The sequence below is a fragment of the Opisthocomus hoazin genome, chromosome 5 (genome assembly GCF_030867145.1).
Source record: "Opisthocomus hoazin isolate bOpiHoa1 chromosome 5, bOpiHoa1.hap1, whole genome shotgun sequence".
In the NCBI taxonomy this organism is placed as follows: Eukaryota; Metazoa; Chordata; class Aves; order Opisthocomiformes; family Opisthocomidae; genus Opisthocomus; species Opisthocomus hoazin.
The window spans coordinates 34,529,015-34,549,630 of NC_134418.1; the positions used below are offsets into that span (position 1 = coordinate 34,529,015).

At 37.6% G+C, this 20,616-nt stretch overlaps 1 protein-coding gene across 2 annotated transcripts in view; it reads right to left on the minus strand.

The window, feature by feature from the left end:
- PRDM5 (PR/SET domain 5) overlaps window positions 1-20,616 on the minus strand; it is a 90,883-nt gene that overhangs the window by 16,543 nt on the left and 53,724 nt on the right. For both annotated transcript variants that reach the window (XM_075422188.1, XM_075422189.1), the window contains 2 exons: window positions 19,567-19,660; window positions 4,458-4,543 (listed from right to left, as the gene is read on the minus strand). In XM_075422188.1, the coding sequence (XP_075278303.1) occupies window positions 4,458-4,543; window positions 19,567-19,660 (180 nt within the window). The remainder of the gene's footprint in view (window positions 1-4,457; window positions 4,544-19,566; window positions 19,661-20,616) is intronic.

The window sequence follows — 20,616 nt, forward strand, 5'->3', positions numbered from 1 at the left end:
ATGCCTAAATAAAAAAGGAAAAGAGAGAACGCCTCAAGCAGTAACAACAGACCTGTCTGGTCTTAAAGCAAATGGCAGAAACTCTCAAGAGCTCTGTGTCTCAGACAGCGCACAGATTTCAGCTTTGCCAGAATCCCTGTTTTCAGAGAAATGTCAAGGCAGGTGATCCTGATATTACAAAACTACTATATAACCTACATACTCAACAGCTGTTTTCTCTACTGAAGGGGGGTAGGGGGGAAGAGGTGTTTGTGTCCCGTAAAATACACATCTAGATTTTTTTTCTCTCAACACACAACGAAGTTAAAAATCATGCATAAACACCACCATACACACAAGGATCAATTAAACTATTCAATGTCTCTTAATGAGATTCTGGCTGTCAACCACAACATTCCTGACAAGCATCAACCTACCACATACATTAAATAAAACTTCATATTGTTGCCAAGCACACAAGTGTTCTTGTAAATAATGGCCTTTTTTCAATTTGCCTTTCAGTATTTTCTCTCATCCTCTTCCTTCTTATTCATTCAAATACCCCAAATCCCTTCACCATTCTGTTCTCCTTCACTCATGTCCGAATAACACCACCTAAAACCCATATTTATTCCCCTACATCTGTACTAATATTTACTCATCTGAACAACTAAACTACAGCTTATTATCCTACAGTACTGCATGTATAATGCTCTGCAGAAGAACAGACTCAGCAAAGCCCCTCCTTCTGACTTTAAAATCTGTGAAAGTTCATAATAAACTTAGCTTTCTGTTTTACCATTTTTATTAATACTACTAGCCATATTTTTTTCCCCTTTGCTACTAAGACTTTAAAGTTTTTAGCTGTCCAGTTCTATTCGGATATTAAATAAGGTGTTGAAGTGTGAGTAAGAGTAAAAGTTGGGAGATGCAAGATTATAGCAACAGGCTTTGGTTTTCAAAATTACTAGTAATGTTAACGTTATCAACATAGATTCTTATTAGCTCAAAGTAAAAAAATATTTATTTGGGGATAAATGAATATAAAATGCCATTCATGTATGTCTAAAAAAAAAAAACCCTGTTGTGCCTGCCTATTTTAATCTTCTAGCATAATTATAAAGACCTCCAATAGTCTGCTTAGCACACACACAGAAAAAAGAGACTGAAATATGACCTGTTCAGAATTAGATAATAACAACATCTCAAGTATATAGCAACACTCCTATCACATTTAGTGTGAACCGAGTTTGCTCTTTCTGTAAGGATGATATTTTGACTACATAATACAGCAGAACATTGAGATGTCTGTCTAATTACAATATCTATATATATTAAAAAGAAATCTCCACTCTGTAATATCTATTTCCATAACTCTCTTCTTTCCTATTAGCTAAACAAACATTGGTTAAACTGTTACAGAATCACAGAATCACAGAATAGTAGGGGTTGGAAGGGACCTCTGTGGGTCATCTAGTCCAACCCCCCTGCCGAAGCAGGGTCACCTACAGCAGGCTGTACAGGACCCCGTCCAGGCGGGTCTTGAATATCTCCAGAGAAGGAGACTCCACAACCTCCCTGGGCAGCCTGTGTGAGGGCTCCGTCACCCTCAGAGGGAAGAAGTTCTTCCTCATGTTCAGACAGAACTTCCTGTGCCTCAGTTTGTGCCCATTGCCCCTTGTCCTGTCACTGGGCACCACTGAAAAGAGCTTGGCCCCATCCTCCTGACACCCACCCTTCAGATATTTGTAGGCATTTATAAGGTCCCCTCGCAGCCTTCTCTTCTTCAGGCTGAACAAGCCCAGCTCCCTCAGCCTCTCCTCGTAGGCGAGATGCTCCAGTCCCCTCACCATCCTCGTAGCCCTCCGCTGGACTCTCTCAAGTAGCTCTTCATCTTTCTTGAACTGGGGAGCCCAGAACTGGACACAGTACTCCAGATGAGGCCTCACTAGGGCAGTGTAGAGGGGAAGGAGAACCTCCCTTGTCCTGCTGGCCACACTCTTCTTGATGCACCCCAGGATCCCATTGGCTTTCTTGGCAGCCAGGACACACTGCTGGCTCATGGTTAACCTGTCGTCCACCAGGACACCCAGGTCCCTCTCCGCAGAGCTGCTCTCCAGCAGGTCCACCCCAAGCCTGTACTGGTGCATGAGGTTGTTCCTCCCCCGGTGCAGGACCCTGCACTTGCCCTTGTTGAACCTCATCAGGTTCCTCTCTGCCCAGCTTTCCAACCTATCCAGGTCACGCTGAATGGCAGCACAGCCTGCTGGTGTATCTACCACACCTCCCAGTTTGGTGTCGTCAGCAAACTTGCTGAGGGTACATTCTAACTCTTCATCCAGGTCGTTGATGAAGAAAAACTGTTCTTCTGTCATACATAAGCAGTGTTTAAATTATTTTCTTTTTCCTCCTGTTTCAATATTAAAGTCCTCCATCTGCCTTTCAGTCCAATTTTACAGAAGCATTTTGGAGCCAGCCTGCAAATTTCCAAGATTTTTTTTTTTTTTACTTACCTATAACAGAGGCAAAATATGATGATGTATGATATATGTAAGCAACAAGTTACATAAAAGAGGTAGTAGCAAGCAGCCAAACAACAAGAAAATAGCAAATTCTCTGCTAAGGTTGATAATAACGTTTCAAAGCATAGCTAAGAGCAAGAAACATCTCAATAAAGTACACTCAGCTAAAAAAGCAACTATAAGTTTTCCATTCAGTGCAATTTAAAATCTCTACTTCAATTCTTTTTTTTTTTTAATTATGAACATAATATTTATCTACAGTGTGTGGGTAATCAGGACTGATGTATACAACTATCAAAAAAATACACAGTCATAAAGAAAAAATACACAGCTTTCCTCCACTGAAGTACTGCATTTTCTAAGACTGCAGAATATACAATCCTGCTGTAAGTAACTGCTATCAGTTAATTTACAGCTTTTAAGCAATGAAGATAATGTTTGTAAAGTTCTCTAACCTCACTCACGAGCGTGCATTTTGGAACAAATCATCACTTGGTGTTAATCACTGTATTCAGAGAGACATCATTACAAGCTCTAAAGGTCTATTCTTGCTGGTTTTTTTCTCTATATTATTTCTACAGAGACTGGGGGATTTGTTGTTTTTACTGAAACTGTATGAAAAATCAGGAAAAAATTAAACCCTGCACTGTTTCAGAGCTGGTCTTCTTTACCAATCCTCCCACTCACAGCGATGTAGAACATTTATGGTAATGAAATTTCTTCTTGTGTAAAAACAGTAATATGGGACACTGCCAACAGAAAATATTTTATAGCAATTCTTAAAGTGATTTAACAGCTGGAAAGAAGGAGAAACAACTAATAACCTAGGACTAGCCTGATCCCAACAAACCACCAGGAAGCATTGCACAAACTACTGATTACTTCTAAACTAAAGTTTGGGGTACACAAGCTAAGGCTCTGTCTAGGACCTCCAGTTAATACTCTTCAGACCTGAGTAGAATGGTAGAAAATTAACCAAATAGTTTTGATCTTATTGTTACTTATTAGAAAGCTATTCTCTACACAGATTTCCATATGGAGACTACTAACTTAAATATCATCCTCCTGATTCCATATATATATATATATCTATCTCTATATATCTTTCTCAGGTTGGCCTCAAGGCCACCTTGACTTCTGTAAGCAGTAACAGCTTCCAAGGAATTGCTATTAAAAGTACAGTTTACTTCCAAATTTTTGGTTGTTTTCTTACAATGGATGGGGAGGCCGGAGGCAGGTAGTATATGGAATGCTAGACCAGCTTAACTTCAACTGGAGATCTCCCTTTACCAAGGGAATTCAATCTGGCTTTTTGTAGACAGCTCTCCACCTCTTTGCTGGCTGGCTAAGGCCAAGATCTCACCTTTCTCCTCTAGTAAGCATACATACATAACACAGCTTTTCCCTAAAACAGGGCACCTTTGTGCCAAGAGACTCATGGTTCAAAAATAATCTTGAAGACGTCTGTGATTTGCCTTTTCTTTTGCCTTCAGTTACATAAAAGTTAAGTCATTTTGCAGCTTAGTGATTGTCATCAGTGAGTAAAGTACAATCTCTACAAAACCTCACAGTTACTGGATTTTAAGGAGACAGTAAGAATCAAACCACTGGATATAGAAGTTTCAGGAATAGTGAAGCCTTTACAGAATTGTTTACTCAGTAAACAATCACAAACTTTAATTTATATCCATGAATAACCACAGGTTAAAGGAAGAAGTTAGTACTGCTATGATGTCAACATATAAGAAATAAAACACAGAAGAGAACAGGAGGTCAGAAAGGGAGTCAATTAAAATTTAACACTTAATGACTTAAATGTTTGCCTCTTATTTTGATAAGTATAAAATATCTTGGTTGGTGTAGTCTAATCTCTACACAAACAGTAATTATTTCATTTTTGCAACATGTGATTCACAAACAATCCTCAAGTAACCACAAAAACAAAGCTACACTTACCCTTGTGTGGGTGCGAATATGCATCTTCAATCCATCATTCTTACTGAAAGCTTTGTCACAATAAGGACACTGGTAAGGACGCTCACCTGAAAATAAGAAAAGCATTAGAATCCATAAATATGGCCTCAGTGTATGAAGTTCTTGCAGCATGGTTATTTGTTAAACACAACTACTTCTGTTTCTGGCCTTTTCTTCACAGTTCAAAGCAGAGATCTAAGCATTAGGAAAATAACAAATAAAAGCCCACCTAAGCAGGATGCACAGCTAGATCAAAATACTACTCTCTGCTGCTTGGTTTTGTCATAACAAAATATCACAGTGAGTGCCTTGGAAAAAAAAAAGAAAAAAAGAACGAACAACAAAAAAACACCTACTGCCCTTGCCTAAACCACATTCTGCAGTGACTTACACATGGTCACTTTATGGTTAGACATTAACTGCTCCCCAATATTTCTTCCATTCCATAGCTGGTCATTTCTAGAGCCCTCTGGGTGTCAGAATCCCAAAGAAATATGAAACCTATTCTTTTTTAATGCCTTATTTGAACTAACTGTTAGAAGCTAGTTCTGCAATTTTTGTGCCACAATTTGATTGAAATGGAAGCAGAAGGATCTTAGCATCTCCCTCGCAGAACCAATATCTTGAAAGGTATTTAGTTTAACACTCCATTAAACTGGTGTCATTTAGCATTGATTTTCCTAAACTCACATTAGCATAAAGTGGATACTGAGCTATTCAGAATCAAAGAGTGAAGAGTTTCTAAGCTAGCTCCGTAATTTGGAAGAAGTGATAAAGCTTTATAATTTCCCAAGAGCATTTTAATTTTAACTCCTTAGACAATGCACTGGAATCTGAATCAATTGCCTCCTCTTTCTGTACATAATACTTTAAAAGCAAATATTAGGTTGTTTCTAGAACAAAAACACACGGTTCAACAAATTAAAAAACAATAACTACTTTCCCATTAACAAAATGGACTTGTGTCTACACAATCATAATAATGAAGCTGTAACAAATCTGTATTTGAAAACACAAGTTAAGCAAAGCCTATCCTAAGCTAATGCACAGCTTTCCACTCATGAAAAAAAAAATCTTTGCTTGGAGTGAGAGATTTAAGATAGTCCAAATGTCAAACCCTTATTAACACTCATACTCAGTCCTGGAAAATAGGTAAGTGAGATTAACTACATTTTAGAGCTAAAAAGAGAAGACATCTTTTACTCATATGCCAAAGATCAGAGTGTAAGAGAGTGGCAGTAACAAAGATAAGCATTTAAAGCTCCACAGTCCCTAATAACAGGGATATTCATCTCGACTTGAAGAAAGCAAGCCTCATCCCTCTTCTCATCTTTTCTCTGCACGAGATGTCCCTCCATGATTGCTCAGAGGGAAGATATTTTCATTCTTGGGAACAAGGTGTCAAAGGATCACAAAAAGTATGTAATGGAGACAGTTTACAGAAACAGCTCTTCAGAAGGACCGACTGGGAATACAGCACAGCTGAGCAACTGATGGTCACTGTTGTATGTAAAATCTCCATATAGTCATAGATCGTGCAGAGATTTGAGGGCAGCTGAGATTAGATGATTACTTAAGGCGATAAAAAAAATCTTCTTTAGTAGATAGACCATTCTGTTATTTTCTTTTTTTTATTACTGTTCAGATAACTGTTAATGACAGCAGCAAAACACCTGTATAGCAAAGTACTTGTGGAATACAAATATTCTACTCTTGTATTCTGCCATCACTCAGAAAGCACAATTGTGTGAATTTGGCTTTATTTTTTTTAGGACGATGACAACAATTACTGTGTTATAGCTGTGTTTTCACTGAGCAGTTTGAAGTATGATATTTTCTCTTATCACCCTTGATGTCTTTCATACATGCCTCCGAAATTCAAACACTCCAACAGTTGTCAGTACTCAAATTTTTAATTAATTCAGCCAACATTTTTATCTTTTAGGGCTTTTGAAGGTAGAAGTTAAAGCTTTCAGCAGTTTGTAAGCAGATGAACATAGACAGGTAGGAGTTGTACCCCTCCTTCTGCTCTCCCCTCCATCCTCAAGTCTCTCTAAAGAGAAAGACTTTTGCGTTCAAAAGGACCGTTTTGAGTTTCTCTGAGATGGATTAACAGTGTCCTTCAGAAGTTAACCGTGGAGACCACGGTACTTGATGAGTAAGGTCTTAAGAGCTTTCAGCAGATGCCAGTAGATGGCAACAGTATGATTCCATATGAATGTTACACCTGAAAAAGACTGGCTTCATGCAGCTGTTATATACTGTAATTTTTAAAATATCTCCCCTGTTCCAAGGATCGATTTTACTATGTAACACAGACTACAAGCTCTGACTTGACACTGATGCTTGGTGACATCCTATTTTTCTAAATTATATAAACAACTTCTCACACACTTGTGTCATTAATAATTGTCAGTTAAACAACTTCAGATTACCCCAAGTAATTTTACTGTTGCTCTGATGTTTTTTTTATTTTCTTTCACCTGATCATTGCAGTCTGTATGCCCAAAAATGCATACAAGTGCCCTTGCGCTCACATAAGCGACTGTTTCCCCTGTGCATACAGATCTTTTAAATGTGTAGCATCTTCTACCTCAAAGCATTTTAGGATTTTAAAAAATTAACTGTGGGCCACTTGAAACTAATTTGTGCTTGCAACAGCCAAGTTTCTCAGAATAAATTTCTTAGTGTCTCTGTAACCAGTCCAAAGACAAGTGTGTGCCACTGTGTAAGAAATATATGGGTATTTATATTTTTTTAATAAAAACAACTTGTACTTTAAAATTATTTGATCTGTGAACAAGAGTAAGATTCTTCTCATTTGACATCAGCCATGTGAAAATATAATGTCTAATTTTAACTAGTTGCTCTGAATCCCAGTGAAATTAAGGATAAAATAAAGTCAGGATGAATTGCTCTCTGGAAAGGGCCTAATTTTGTTGCCTGTCCAAGAACCGAATGAACCACCCCCAGTCAATGCATCTTTTTCTCTGTTTACTGTATCAGGAGCCTAACTAATTCATATTAGATGTCTGAACTCATGGACAGCAGATTTTGGCAAGATTATTACAATCCTACTTACTAACTTCTCTTATCTCTGGTAAAAATTAACTTCCCTCCTTGCTTCAGAACTAGACTAGGCAAACATTATGCATGCTACCAGTCAGTTGCTCATAAGAATGATAGCAATAACAGATTTGTCAACGAGACTACTGAGGAAGTGGGTGTTCCCCAAGAGAAGGCTTACACAGTCTATCCCACTAAGTCCTGGAAGATAAACAGGAGCAGTGGATCGTTTTGCTAGTATTGTGAGATGCAAATGGTACAAAATGACAGCAAAAGCAGATTTGAAATAATAAATTTAAATATACTCCTCCCACACATGAAGGTTTGCTGAAGCACAATGTTTCATACAGAACTGTTGCAAGTGTCCACAAATGAGAGGGTTTGTGCTTTGACAAAGTTTAGAATTGTCACTAAGAAAAACTGGGGAGAAAATGCAATGTGACAAAAGCTCCTGGGAAGGTGACATTATCCATCAGTGCTTTCACATTTATCTTCAATCAAGACCACCAAAAATCAATTACAAGCACTGGAATATTGAACCTCAGATCAATTCACGTACACTAAGTACTGGGCATTTTCCAGATGTAAAACTTCTCTGAGCAGAAAAGGAATGAATCCATTAGAAGGAGATTAAAAGTAAGAATTACTAAAGTGAATAAATGAAATTGTGTTTCAAGTCATGTATCGCTGCTTCTCTTGTCCTCGCAAAAAGGAGTTACTAAGCATCAAAATGAAAGAAAGCTATTTCCCCTGTGACAGACATTTTCTTCTTGGATTTACTGCTAGGCGCATGCGTATGAGATATGGTGTCAATGTATGATAATATCACACAAGGAGGGGGTGCACCTTAGGTAAAATTGTTGATGCCAGGTAACAATTACGTCATTTGAACTCTCCATTTTTATATAAATATATTTTATACAAAAATATATTTATAAAATACAGAAATATCTTTATGTTTGGAGGCAATGATAAATCATACTGAAGTTAATCAGTGCACTTTTTTTTACTACAATGCTTTTTCATTGCAGTCAGTAGAGTGAATTTTCAAAGGTGTTATTGCACAAAGTCAGGGTGGTTGTTTGGTTTTTTTTTAACCTGATTTATATAAAAAATAATGGGCATGGAAAAAAACCTTTTAGCTTCCAAATACACTACCAAGCCTTAATCCTAATACTTCTTCTTCAGAAAATAGCTGAAAAAATGCCTGACCTTCTGTTATTGTTAGCAACTCTGCCACTAAACCACAACTGAGACTATTACCTGCACTTTTCACTAGGCTTTCTACTTTAGTACAGTATCAAAATCCAGTAGGCATATCAAATACATCTTAATTTGGCAGCTTGTCCAGTAGTAATGTTGTGGATGCAACAATAACCAAGAACAACTGCTATCATTAAAATAGTAAAACATTCAAGACAGATGTAATAAATGCTACATTTACCCTCAAGTTATGGCTGACTGTCATGTCCCTGCTGTCCAAGAACCAACTGCTCAACACATTAATGGCACTTCTGTAGAAATAACCCCAAATAAATAATCCATGGATAAACCACAGTGGATTTAATATAATTCAAAGTCTAGACATTCTACTTCCAGATTTTGTATGAACAAAACCAAAGCTTTTAATATAATAAAAAAAAAATTTAACCCTAATACAAGGATTATGAAAAACAATTCCATGATTAAAAACCATATGGGATTTTGATCTGAAAACATATCATCGTAGAACTGATACCTTTTTTTACCTCAAGTGTGTACATCTCTAGCTTGAGATCACAATACCTAGTGACCTTAATGCAGCATAAAAAGTTAAACACCCAATTATTCCATTCCTGTTCAACTCAGGACAGACAGTTTCCGATAAGACATTTGCTATTAAAGGTGCTGTACTGCAGTACTTACAGCGAGTTTTAGCAGCCAGATTTCCCAAACTGGGGAAAAAACAATTAAGAAACAAAACCAAATACACACTAGTTCTCCAGGATTTCAGTGGCTACAGCTAGACATTTAATAAAGACTTTGAGACACAATAATTCAAATTAGTCACGTGTTGCTATTTTCACACTGTATTTTACATTTCCTGTAGTCAAAGCTAATTACAAAATCAGGCAGAAACCTGATATAAACATCAATGTTAGTGATTGCTTTGAAACATTGACCTCAAGTAAGATCAACCAAATATGTATTTTACAGGTGACATTCTCATCATATGAGACAAGTGAAACATGCAACGGAGAAACAGTCCTAATCTGAAGAGACTGTAATAGAAGTGTCTGAAGAGACCAGCAAGCAAAAAAAAACCCCAAAACAGAGGCACAGAGAAGATGGTCAGCTACATGCTAAAGTATGCGTTTGATGAACTACTACATTCAAGTTTTGGAAGCATTCTCACAGAGTTCTTTCAAACCGTATACGGGCACTACTTCTATTTCATTCTGTTAAATTTGGAGCCATATTTAGCATCCCCATCCCCATGCAGCTTGCTTGGTCACTTGTATACAGTTCTCGAGCATGTATGTTAGTCTTCGTGTATAAATTCCCTGGCTTACCATCTTTATTGGAACTGCTGTAATAAGGAATGAAGCATTTGAATTATGCAGTGACATTATCAAGGGGGTTTTTTTATGCTTTTTAATACATCTATGCTTGGTCAGTTGGGATATTCAGCATCACCAGTCTAGGTCACTCACGAACATCAGAAAAAGACTTCTGATAGACTGGACTGAACATTAGATCATGTGCAGTGTATGTAACTTAAAAGGAACTGTTTTCTTTGGTTTTCTTTAAAAAAATTAAAAAATAATTATGGCAATGTGGTCTCTCAGAATCTTCCACAGACCATTCCTCATCTCCTAAATATAGCTCCTTTTCAGATGTTGAACTACTTATTGTAAGGATTAGATTATTTCTTTAAAAAATAAATATATATATAGGAGTGTATGATTTCAAAATGTCAATTTTCAGAACAGTTATGGTAAAGTGTAATCCTTTCTAAAGGCCTAACTCAAGACTAGGGTAGAGGACAGGGGAAGAATCCATCATCACTCAACTGTGGTAGAAAGAAGGCAGTTCACTTGGGGAGGAATTTGGAGGCAAGCGGGCCATCTGGATCACACATGCAACACTCCATACCAGGTGATCAACAGGGCAGCCCAGAGTGGGAATTGCAAGAAGGCTTTTTTAGTCAGAGATAATCTGGTGTGATGACAGCATTCAACAGCAAGTAAGGATGGGCAAAAGGTTAACGGATATAACAAAATTATAATCTGTGACATATGCTTTAGAACATTATCTGTTCATATGGAGCACTTGACAGCTTTACACGTTTATTCTCAGCTGCTGTTGCTCTGTATATGGTGTTCCCATCAAATTAAAAGGAAGTTTGTGTCCTTAACTGTATAGAATTCAGTTAATGCACTACGCAAGTATGTACATACACACAGAAAAACCTAAGATACACAGAACTGAATTTCTCCCACATGAAAAGAACTTCATTAGGAATTCAAATTAAGTTAAATAGCAACTCAAGGAACCAAGTGATTTCAACAGAACTTAAATCAGAAAACACCAGAAAACCAATTATTTAATGAAGATTAAAAATTCACACTTTGAGAAAATATACAGTAAATTTTACCACCTTGGTGTTGTATAGCATGTCAGATGGTCCTTAAGACAAACACTTCAAAATAATAAATTTTCTCTTGTGTAGAGGTGGTGGTTTTGAGATACCAAGTAGCATTTTCAAAAGCATTTAATACGCTAGGTCTCCTAATCATTTTCATAATTTTCACCAGGGATTCCAGGAAGGGAAAACAGGAGATTAATCAAGAAGCTGGGCCAACTACAGCAGTTAACTGCTTACTTTATGACACCTGGACTAGTCTTAATCTGGACTAGACAATAAAAACAGCGATCTGGCCTATACAAAATTACAGCCTGCCTGATTTTCAACTGTTAAACACTCAAAATGTAGCAGTTTAGAAGGTACAGAAGTACCCACACAGGACTAGCTTTCTCATGCCAAGAAACAAACAGCTTCTGTGATTTGAAAGATAAAATACTTCTGGATGTCAGCCGAGACAAGACCCAGAAACACCAAATACATGTGTAATTCTATACTCATAGTCAGCCAGATAAAGAAAGGGATAGCTCTTTGACTGCTCTGAGAACAGTCCTGTTGCCTGAGAGAAATGGAAAAACAGTACTCAGGTGTGGGTCAATTAGAGATATTTCTTACACATTCTTAATTTTAACCAACATTCAAACTTGGCAGACTCTGAAGACAAAAGATTAAATATTTCTGCTTTTTTTCCACCAATGATTAATAATACTAAGCCTGTCTGTCTGTGAATGCTTTCTAGCCAAGCTCAAATACTTGCGTATTTTCCAGGCACAAGAAAGAACTAGAATTGCTTTTATGTGAGTCAACAAAATGCATTTACCATTCACTAAAAATGGTTACATTTTTAAGAAGAAAAAAACCTTGAATACTATTCTTATCAAAATAAGGGGAAACCAGACTGCTTTAAGTATTTTTCTTTCTATTAATACTCTTTCTTGTAACTACTTAGCCATACTTTAGTCTTTGAGGCACAGAAGTGGTATTTTCACAGTTGAGAAGGGTTGCTTTCTGCAAAGTGTTGGGTTTATTGAGAGAATTCAGATTACCTGTATTTAAGATCAATAGTCAAAATGTTAGTCCTATCTTGTCCATCAAAATAATCATCATATAATTGAGGTTTTAGCTATTTGTAACTAAATGAAACAAAGACTACCAAAAGACCCTACAAAATAAGAAGGCTATCTGAAACTGTACCTTAAAGCATGAACTACCATTTTTACTTACAGACTCTCACCAGTTCTACAGTGGTATTAAGATTTTAGCCACAAATAAAAACCCGACACACTTACTTTAAAGAATAAAACAGCTTCATTCTTTGCATCTATCAGTGGAATTAAGCAATTTAGTTTCCCTATAAATGCGAGTGTTAACTTCTTTGACTTCAGTGAACCCAATGGTCAACCAGATCTTTTAAAGTATATGCATTAATCAATCAGTAATTCATCTGCTCTAAAGATGTCACTAACATTCAAATAATCTATCCCTTATAAGAACATTTCTTCATTCATTGAAGCAGACAAGAAGCTGACAGCTGCATGAAACTTTACAGGTACTTTTGAAGATTTAACTGTTGTCTGGAGATAAATAGGACAATGATGTATAAACTGAAAGGTTTAGAAATGCAGAATCCTTACCTTTGAGGCCTTGTGCAAGGTCCTTTTTAAATTCAGTAGATAAAAGAGAGATCACTTATAAGTTACTGAATAGAAACAACCTATCTGTAGACATCTGCAAGCTGTTCACTGACTAGATACAGATACTTCTTTTTCCACATATTTCTTTGTGATAAAAGTAGTAGTTCTTTCAAGCTTCCCTTTTATCTTTTTTTATTGTAATAAAATATAAGTTACTTATAAGGTAATTTGCCAGAAGATTTGATAGAATGATCATCCTGGCTGTACATTATTTCTAATGTACATGAACAAACAGTTGCCTGTTTAGCTATTAAAACTTGAGAGATATTTTACACAGTAATAAATAAGAGCTATGCTGTACTTCAACACATTACTTCTTTCAACTACTCTGAAGTCTTTCATGTTCGTAGATGACTGAACTACTGTTAATAACCAAAGATTATTTACTATAAATCCACAACAAGTATTTTCTTTGGTTACTCAGGAATTTTTTACACAAAGTGCAAAACTTGGACCTAGATTTTTATACAGTTGGACCTTAAATATGATTTTAAACATGATTTTAAACATGCTCAAATGCCTAGTTAATCAAATTGTAGAAATGTGACTACAATGGCAAAGTTAGGACCATAACATCAGGCTGTAAACGCAGAGACATCTCAAGAAGGCAATCAGCACCTAAAGTTATAGGGCACAAGCATGATGAAATGTTTTCACGAGCTTACAAAACAGATTTCAATTATGGAAATTGAAAAGGTAAGCTTAACTGCATTGACACAAAGGATATGGAAGTCCACAGTCTGAATGCTTTTTACTGTTTTACTGTAATCTCTCGGTATTATCTTTTACTCACGTATATAAGGAAGCAAATTTACAAATAACCTACTCAACTCCTGCTTACAAAATAAAGCAGCTTTTTCCACGTACCGGAGAATATAACATGTAAGAATGCCACATTAAGTCACAGCTTTTAAATGGCATAGAACAGAAACACTAATTCTTTCAGAAAACATTTAGGACAGATGTAAAGTCATCATTACCTTACTGGCTTTTTATCAGGTCTTTGACTAACTGTGATGAAAACAGTAAAATAAGGTTATGTTTTAATTTATGTTTATACGTATAAGCATTTTCTTGGAGACATGTATGGTCACTAGTTGTCCCTCACCAGTCCGTATGTAACAGAGTGGGTAAGAGACAGTATAGAAAGGACAGAATTACAGTTAAAATACTTAATTATCTTAAATAAAAAATAAATTTACCTGTAAATACGAAGTACCTCACAACTACTTTCGTTTTTGCATAACTTGATGTGCTATATCCCTAAGATGGAAGGGATTAGGATACAAGTAGTCAGGAAAGCAACAGTATAAATATCAGACAGAAAAAATGCATGTGTATATATTACATAGGTACACACAAATACCTACACACACAGACACAGACACGAGACAGGAATTAACAGATTTAAACAGCTATGTATAAGGCAACTGCGAAGCTGCACAAACCGCAGCCAGTAACTGTTAACACTGAACATTGCTTGAAACTTTAGGGAAGTAATTAACCTCCTGTCCCCCAGTTTTCAAGCTCAGGGAGTAGATCATAGAATTTCTTTTACAGTTTATGAATAAGCCAAGGAATTTATATCACAGTCAGAGGATTCTTTTGCTGAATTAACCCCAGCTCCCTCTGACCCTAAGAAGTCATAAACCAACAGGATACAGCAAAGGGAGAATGTGCTATAGTGTTTCAGCTGACCTACAGAGTGCTGTCTCTGTCATGCCAAGGCTGGAAACCCAGATGATGAATTACAGAGCAATATGCTAGGTTCAAATGCAAGCATCAACCCCTTCACTCTATATATGCATATGCAGACAGGTTCACTCACCCCAAACCAGCTCAGCTTCTGCAAAAGGCCAAGTACTGTTAGTGCTCATTTACAGAGTCTTATGCTAAGATAAAACAGGGAAGAAAACTGCTTATCAAGGAAGCATGCATACATCTGTGAATAACAATATTCAAGAACACATGCTGTATGTTAAATAAAAGCCAAAAACCCATTGAGCTTCTCTTTTTGTATATAGATTATCAAGCATATCAAAAATAGAATTCCAAAGCAGAACTAGGAAGGTAACCAAGAACCTCGGCTTTTATAAAGAACAGCTTTCTAAATTAAAAAAAAGGATAAAAATTGATACACAACTCTAAAAGAACTCTGCCTGGCTTTATCTTGTAAATACAGAACAAAGCCTTTTATACAAAGTAGCTAATAAAACAAAGTCTAGCTGACCACGTGCACAGAAAATGGGATAACACAAACATCTATACCAGGACCTCAAACCTAATCAGCTGCATTAACTAAGAGATGAAGGTCTTCGCAATATTTACACTTCTGCTGTACTGCTTAGTTGTACCGAAAGCTTAGCCCAGCTGAAGACTTATTCACAAAGATGAATCACCTCTTTAAAATGGACAGTGGCTGGTTGTTTTACCTCTAGCTCAGAATGAAAAGTGATACTTTGAAGTCTGACCAAAAAAAAAAAAAAAAGAGGGTACAGTTTTTAATTAATTCAAAACCACAGAACTTAACAGATACCGAGAGCATGAAGTATTCAACACTGCAACTTTTAGAAACCAGACATTCACCACTGAATAAAATAAGTTTATGGCTCCACTGTTTGATGAACTGAAAATATCTTATTGCTCAGAAAACCCCTGAGAAGCTGTCAAGAATTTTCACGATGCAGTGAACTTTATTACTAAAAGCCATTAAATGAGTACTCAACTATTTTTGCACTGTTTGCAGATGACACTGATTCCCTTCACCAACTACCCTCACTTTACTTGGAAGCAATGCAAGCTATTCCTCAGAAAGCTATGCTTCCTCAGGCCCACTGAACTTTGGACAACAATTGCCTCTGGTGATTAGTCTGCGTGTATTATTGGCTGAAGTCTTCAGTTATAGCACAAGTCAAAACCACTTCTCCAGAAGTACAACATGAATCTAAATATAGTATTTTCTTACAAAACGTCACATAAGGCATTTTGCCATACCACTTACAGATTTTTTTTTTTTTCAAATCACAAGTCACAACTTAGTGGCAACTCTCCCTTCCCCCCCCTCCTTGCCCCCCAACCTCGTTTTCATCAGTATAATCAAGAAATGATCACAAATTGTAACAGAATGGCATCAAAAACAACCATGAAAATTTATTTCAGTTGATTCTCACAGTGAAGGGTATCAATCACAAAGTTCTCCACCAAAACTGTGACTGACATCACAATAGCAGCTACACTAGAAGAGGAAAGGATCAGAGTTTATTACAGGACATTATAAATGAATTTAGCAAGGCATTTTTTCTGAATTACTAACTCTCTTTAAAATGAGTCCGTCTCGCTTTTTAGGTAAAAAAAAGAGGCCTTGCAAGTTTCCCTCCTTCTGTAGTGTTATTCTTTCATAAGTTGTTTTCAAACTGCATATTCCTGTAAATCCAACCTGTATCATCTCCTGGCAAGGTAGTTTCTCACACCGTACTTAATTTACAAATGTACTAGAAAACTTCAGTGTCTTTCTACTTCAAGTAAGTTCAAAATGTCATCGTTTACTGTTTCTCACATAATATTGGCTACAAATTTTGCAAGGCTCTATAGTAAAGGTTAGAGGTCTTTGGTATGTGGTTTCACAAAACTCACCTTAGCGTAACTCCTAAATTTAGGAAAGCCTGCTTGAGAGAGCTGAAACATTAAATGTAACTGGTAGGAGAACACACGAAAAGCATTTTCACTCAGACAGCTATAAAGCTTTTTCCCAAGAGCCATCTGCACTATCAACTTGAAAAACTAGGGTCTTTGTGCAAACTGATGTATAACATCAATAGTACACAGAAAACACACCTAAAGTTCAAGGATAGGGCTTGTGAAATAAGAAAAAACAAAAGCACCACATTAGTAAAGGCAATAAAGCAGACCTGCCTGCAAAAAATACTGGAATGTGAATCCAGAGATTTTAATGAAGAATTACAGTAACATTCTGATATTCATTTAAGCATTGGGGAAAAAAAAAACCAAACTGTAAAAGTCCTAATTTTCATGAAAGTGTAGTATGCCAAAATATCAGAAAATCAAAGGGTAATGTAGTTCCTTATTGGATAGCAAGGTGAAGAAATGTCCATAATTAAAACAGCAAAATAACTTCATGAAAAAACCTAACACAGATTAGAAATCGAGGCAGTCCTGTTCCTAGAAGCTTGGACTGATGTGCTGAGTGACTAACAACACTATTGAATCGCTTCCTCTTACTCCTGTCTACCCGATTCATTAAAGTACAGCCCAGATGGGTAAGTCATTGGCCCTTCCAAAAGGCAGAGTCCTCAAGGGTTCTCTGAATCCTCATACCACATGCTCCATGAGTGTTGGGGTTTTTTTTATTTCCTCTTCTCTGCATCTTCAGAAAGTCAAAAAAAGAAAAGAAACCCACAGCTTATGGGACAGAAGACTGAAGAAGTTGTCAGAACAGGTGAGACTGTGCAGGAAGCACTTTGAAAGGAATTGATAAGGTGCAGTTGTAGAAGAAAGAACAAGAATAAAGAGGAGGAATGGACAGAACTGCTACATTGCGATTCTGGGTCTTGCCAGCTTTGACCTTTAGTGTCTCTTGTGTCTATGATTATACAATATACACAAGCCAACTGAGCACAATGCATATATGAGAAGGCTTACATGTATATGTTTTTTACACAGCTGCCATGAGGGATAAGTGGTCCAAACATGAAATTCAGTAAATAAGCGCTAAAAGTCAGTTTTAGCCTTTTAACCTGACTGCAAGACCAGGATAAAAATTTGGTAATGTCTACATCAATCAAATCCAAAATAACAATATATCAAGAACTAGTAAAACCTGTAATCTTAAGTGGTGGTCTTGATAGACTGAAGTGATTAAGATTTTTCCAAACACAGTAGAAAGCCAAATCATCAAAAACACCTATTCTGTCATCTCTCTGCGAAGCAAATGGAATATCATAGGCAAATGGAATATCACAGGAAGGCTATTTGTTAACTGATGCTTTGACTGCCAAATGCAAGGGGAGAGCCATGGATGTTGCCTACCTAGACTTCAGCAAGGCTTTCGACACAGTCTCCCACAACATCCTCCTAGGGAAGCTCAGGAAGCGTGGGCTGGATGAGTGGACAGTGAGATGTATTAAGAACTGGCTGAATGGGAGAACTCAGAGGGTTGTCATCAGCGGCGCTGAGTCTAGTTGGAGGCCTGTAACTAGTGGTGTCCCCAGGGGTCGGTACTAGGCCCAGACTTGTTCAACTTACTCATCAATGACCTGGATGAAGAGTTAGAGTGTACCCTCAGCAAGTTTGCTGATGACACCAAACTGGGAGGTGTGGTAGATACACCAGCAGGCTGTGCTGCCATTCAGTGAGACCTGGACAGGCTGGAGCGTTGGGCAGAGAGGAACCTGATGAGGTTCAACAAGGGCAAATGCAGGGTCCTGCACCGGGGGAGGAACAACCCCATGGACCAGCACAGGCTTGGGGCGGACCTGCTGGAGAGCAGCTCTGTGGAGAGGGACCTGGGAGTGCGGGTGGATGACAAGTTGACCATGAGCCAGCAGTGTGCTCTGGCTGCCAAGAAGGCCAGTGGGATCCTGGGGTGCATTAGGAGAAGTGTGTTCAGTAGCTCGAGGGAGGTTCTCCTTCCCCTCTACACTGCCCTAGTGAGGCCCCATCTGGAGTACTCTGTCCAGTTCTGGGCTCCCCAGTTCAAGAAAGATGAAGAGCTACTGGAGAGAGTCCAGCGGAGGGCTACGAGGATGGTGAGGGGACTGGAGCATCTCTCCTACGAGGAGAGGCTGAGGGAGCTGGGCTTGTTCAGCCTGAAGAAGAGAAGGCTGAGAGGGGGCCTAATAAATGCTTATAAATATCTCAAGGTGCGTGTCAGGAGGATGGGGCCAAACTCTTTTCAGTGGTGCCCAGTGACAGGACAAGGGGCAATGGGCACAAACTGAGGCACAGGAAGTTCTGTCTGAACATGAGGAAGAACTTCTTCCCTCTGAGGATGACGGAGCACTGGAACAGGCTGCCCAGGGAGGTTGTGGAGTCTCCTGCTCTGGACCCGCCTGGACGCGGTCCTGTGCAGCCAGTTGTAGGTGACCCTGCTTCGGCAGGGGGGTTGGAATAGATGACCCACAGAGGTCCCTTCCAACCCCGAACATTCTGTGATTCTGTGATACCATTTCATGTTGGAAACAAATTATCACAAAGAAATCCCCTTCAGTTGCCTGCCACTTAATTGACTGAAAGTGTAAGCTCACAGAATGAAATCTGTCAACATGACAACATGATTAATTTATTTTCAGTTTGTTTACAGAAGCACAGATATAATGTGATAAGGAAATAGTAACACAATCTGGGTGGCAATATAAAAGCTGTTGCATAACTCAGACCCAGGAATATTAGGAGACCAACAGAATGAATCAGAAGTTGCAACAGAAAATAAGTTTTGAGTTAAAGCATACTCAAGTTAGAACATTCTAATTTGGGTAACATGCAGGTTGTGATAACATCCGAAGTTACATTAATAGGAAATCAGTTTCAAAACACCTTAGTAGCCACAGAGATGGCTGTATATTGTATATACATATACCTGTACATTCACATTTGTGTTTGTAGACAGACAAATTGTGGGCATACTTACAGATACCTTGTTATATATTTAGAAAGTCTTCTCTGTTCATTACAACAAACGACACTGTACCTGTATGGCTTCGAATATGAACTCTCAGTGTTCCATTGCTTGCAAACTTCTGTCCACAGTATGGGCAAATCTTCTCTTTTTCTCCTGTGTGAGTCTACATGGGGTGGGGACAGACAAGAATGAAAGCTTCAGCATAGCTGTGAAAGAAGTGAAATATGGACTATTTTAACTGTATTCACATTGATCACTTTTATCTCTGTTACATATTTTATACTAGCACATCAGGCAGAGATTCTTAGGAATTAGCTATAGGTGTCCTTTCCATTTTCTTCCAAAATTTCTAAACAAATCTCATTATTAATGGCAAAATAAACTGGCTTTTCAGTTCCTAAGTTTACTGTTTCCTAAACAGTTACTCTTAAAAATGTCCAATTCACTTTTGTGTATTTTCATGATTGCAAGACACATATTTTTCAGTTTGATAACTGTGATAGTGGTTTCTAAATCAGGAAAGAGTAATTTGGTTACCTAATAAAATTAATCTTCATAAATGGATCTGTAGTGAAAACAGTTTACCGTTATAACCTAGTATAACTTATCCTGTTGCAGACTTGAATCGGAACTTTAAAAGGTCTCTGTGGGGATTTGTGAACATCATTTCTGACTGTCTCATATGAACGAAACATGGCCATCAGTTCAGCTTAAGTATGGCAGACAACAATCCTTCACAGTGCAAGTTCTCAGTGGTTTCAGTCAACACAAATTGCATACTGGATCCTACCCAGTTTGTAACAAATGCTAGAATCAGATTGCATTTAGAGAATTGATCATGAGAAATACATTGTAACTGTCACTAACACTAAACCATACACTGAGCTTGGCTCTTGAAATCAAGTTTTTAAGGCACTTTGCTGATATGTGGATTATTTCAAAATGGAAAAACAAAACAAAACAAAAAAATCAATCTCTCCCATCCAACCTGTGTGGTCAGCAGGAAAACGACCTTGAAGCAAGTTACATACATGAGTTCTTGTAATTTTTCACACTGTACTTTCAATACCCAATTCTGAACCGAAGATTTATCAGTCTATTGAATATTCTGTCCTTGTA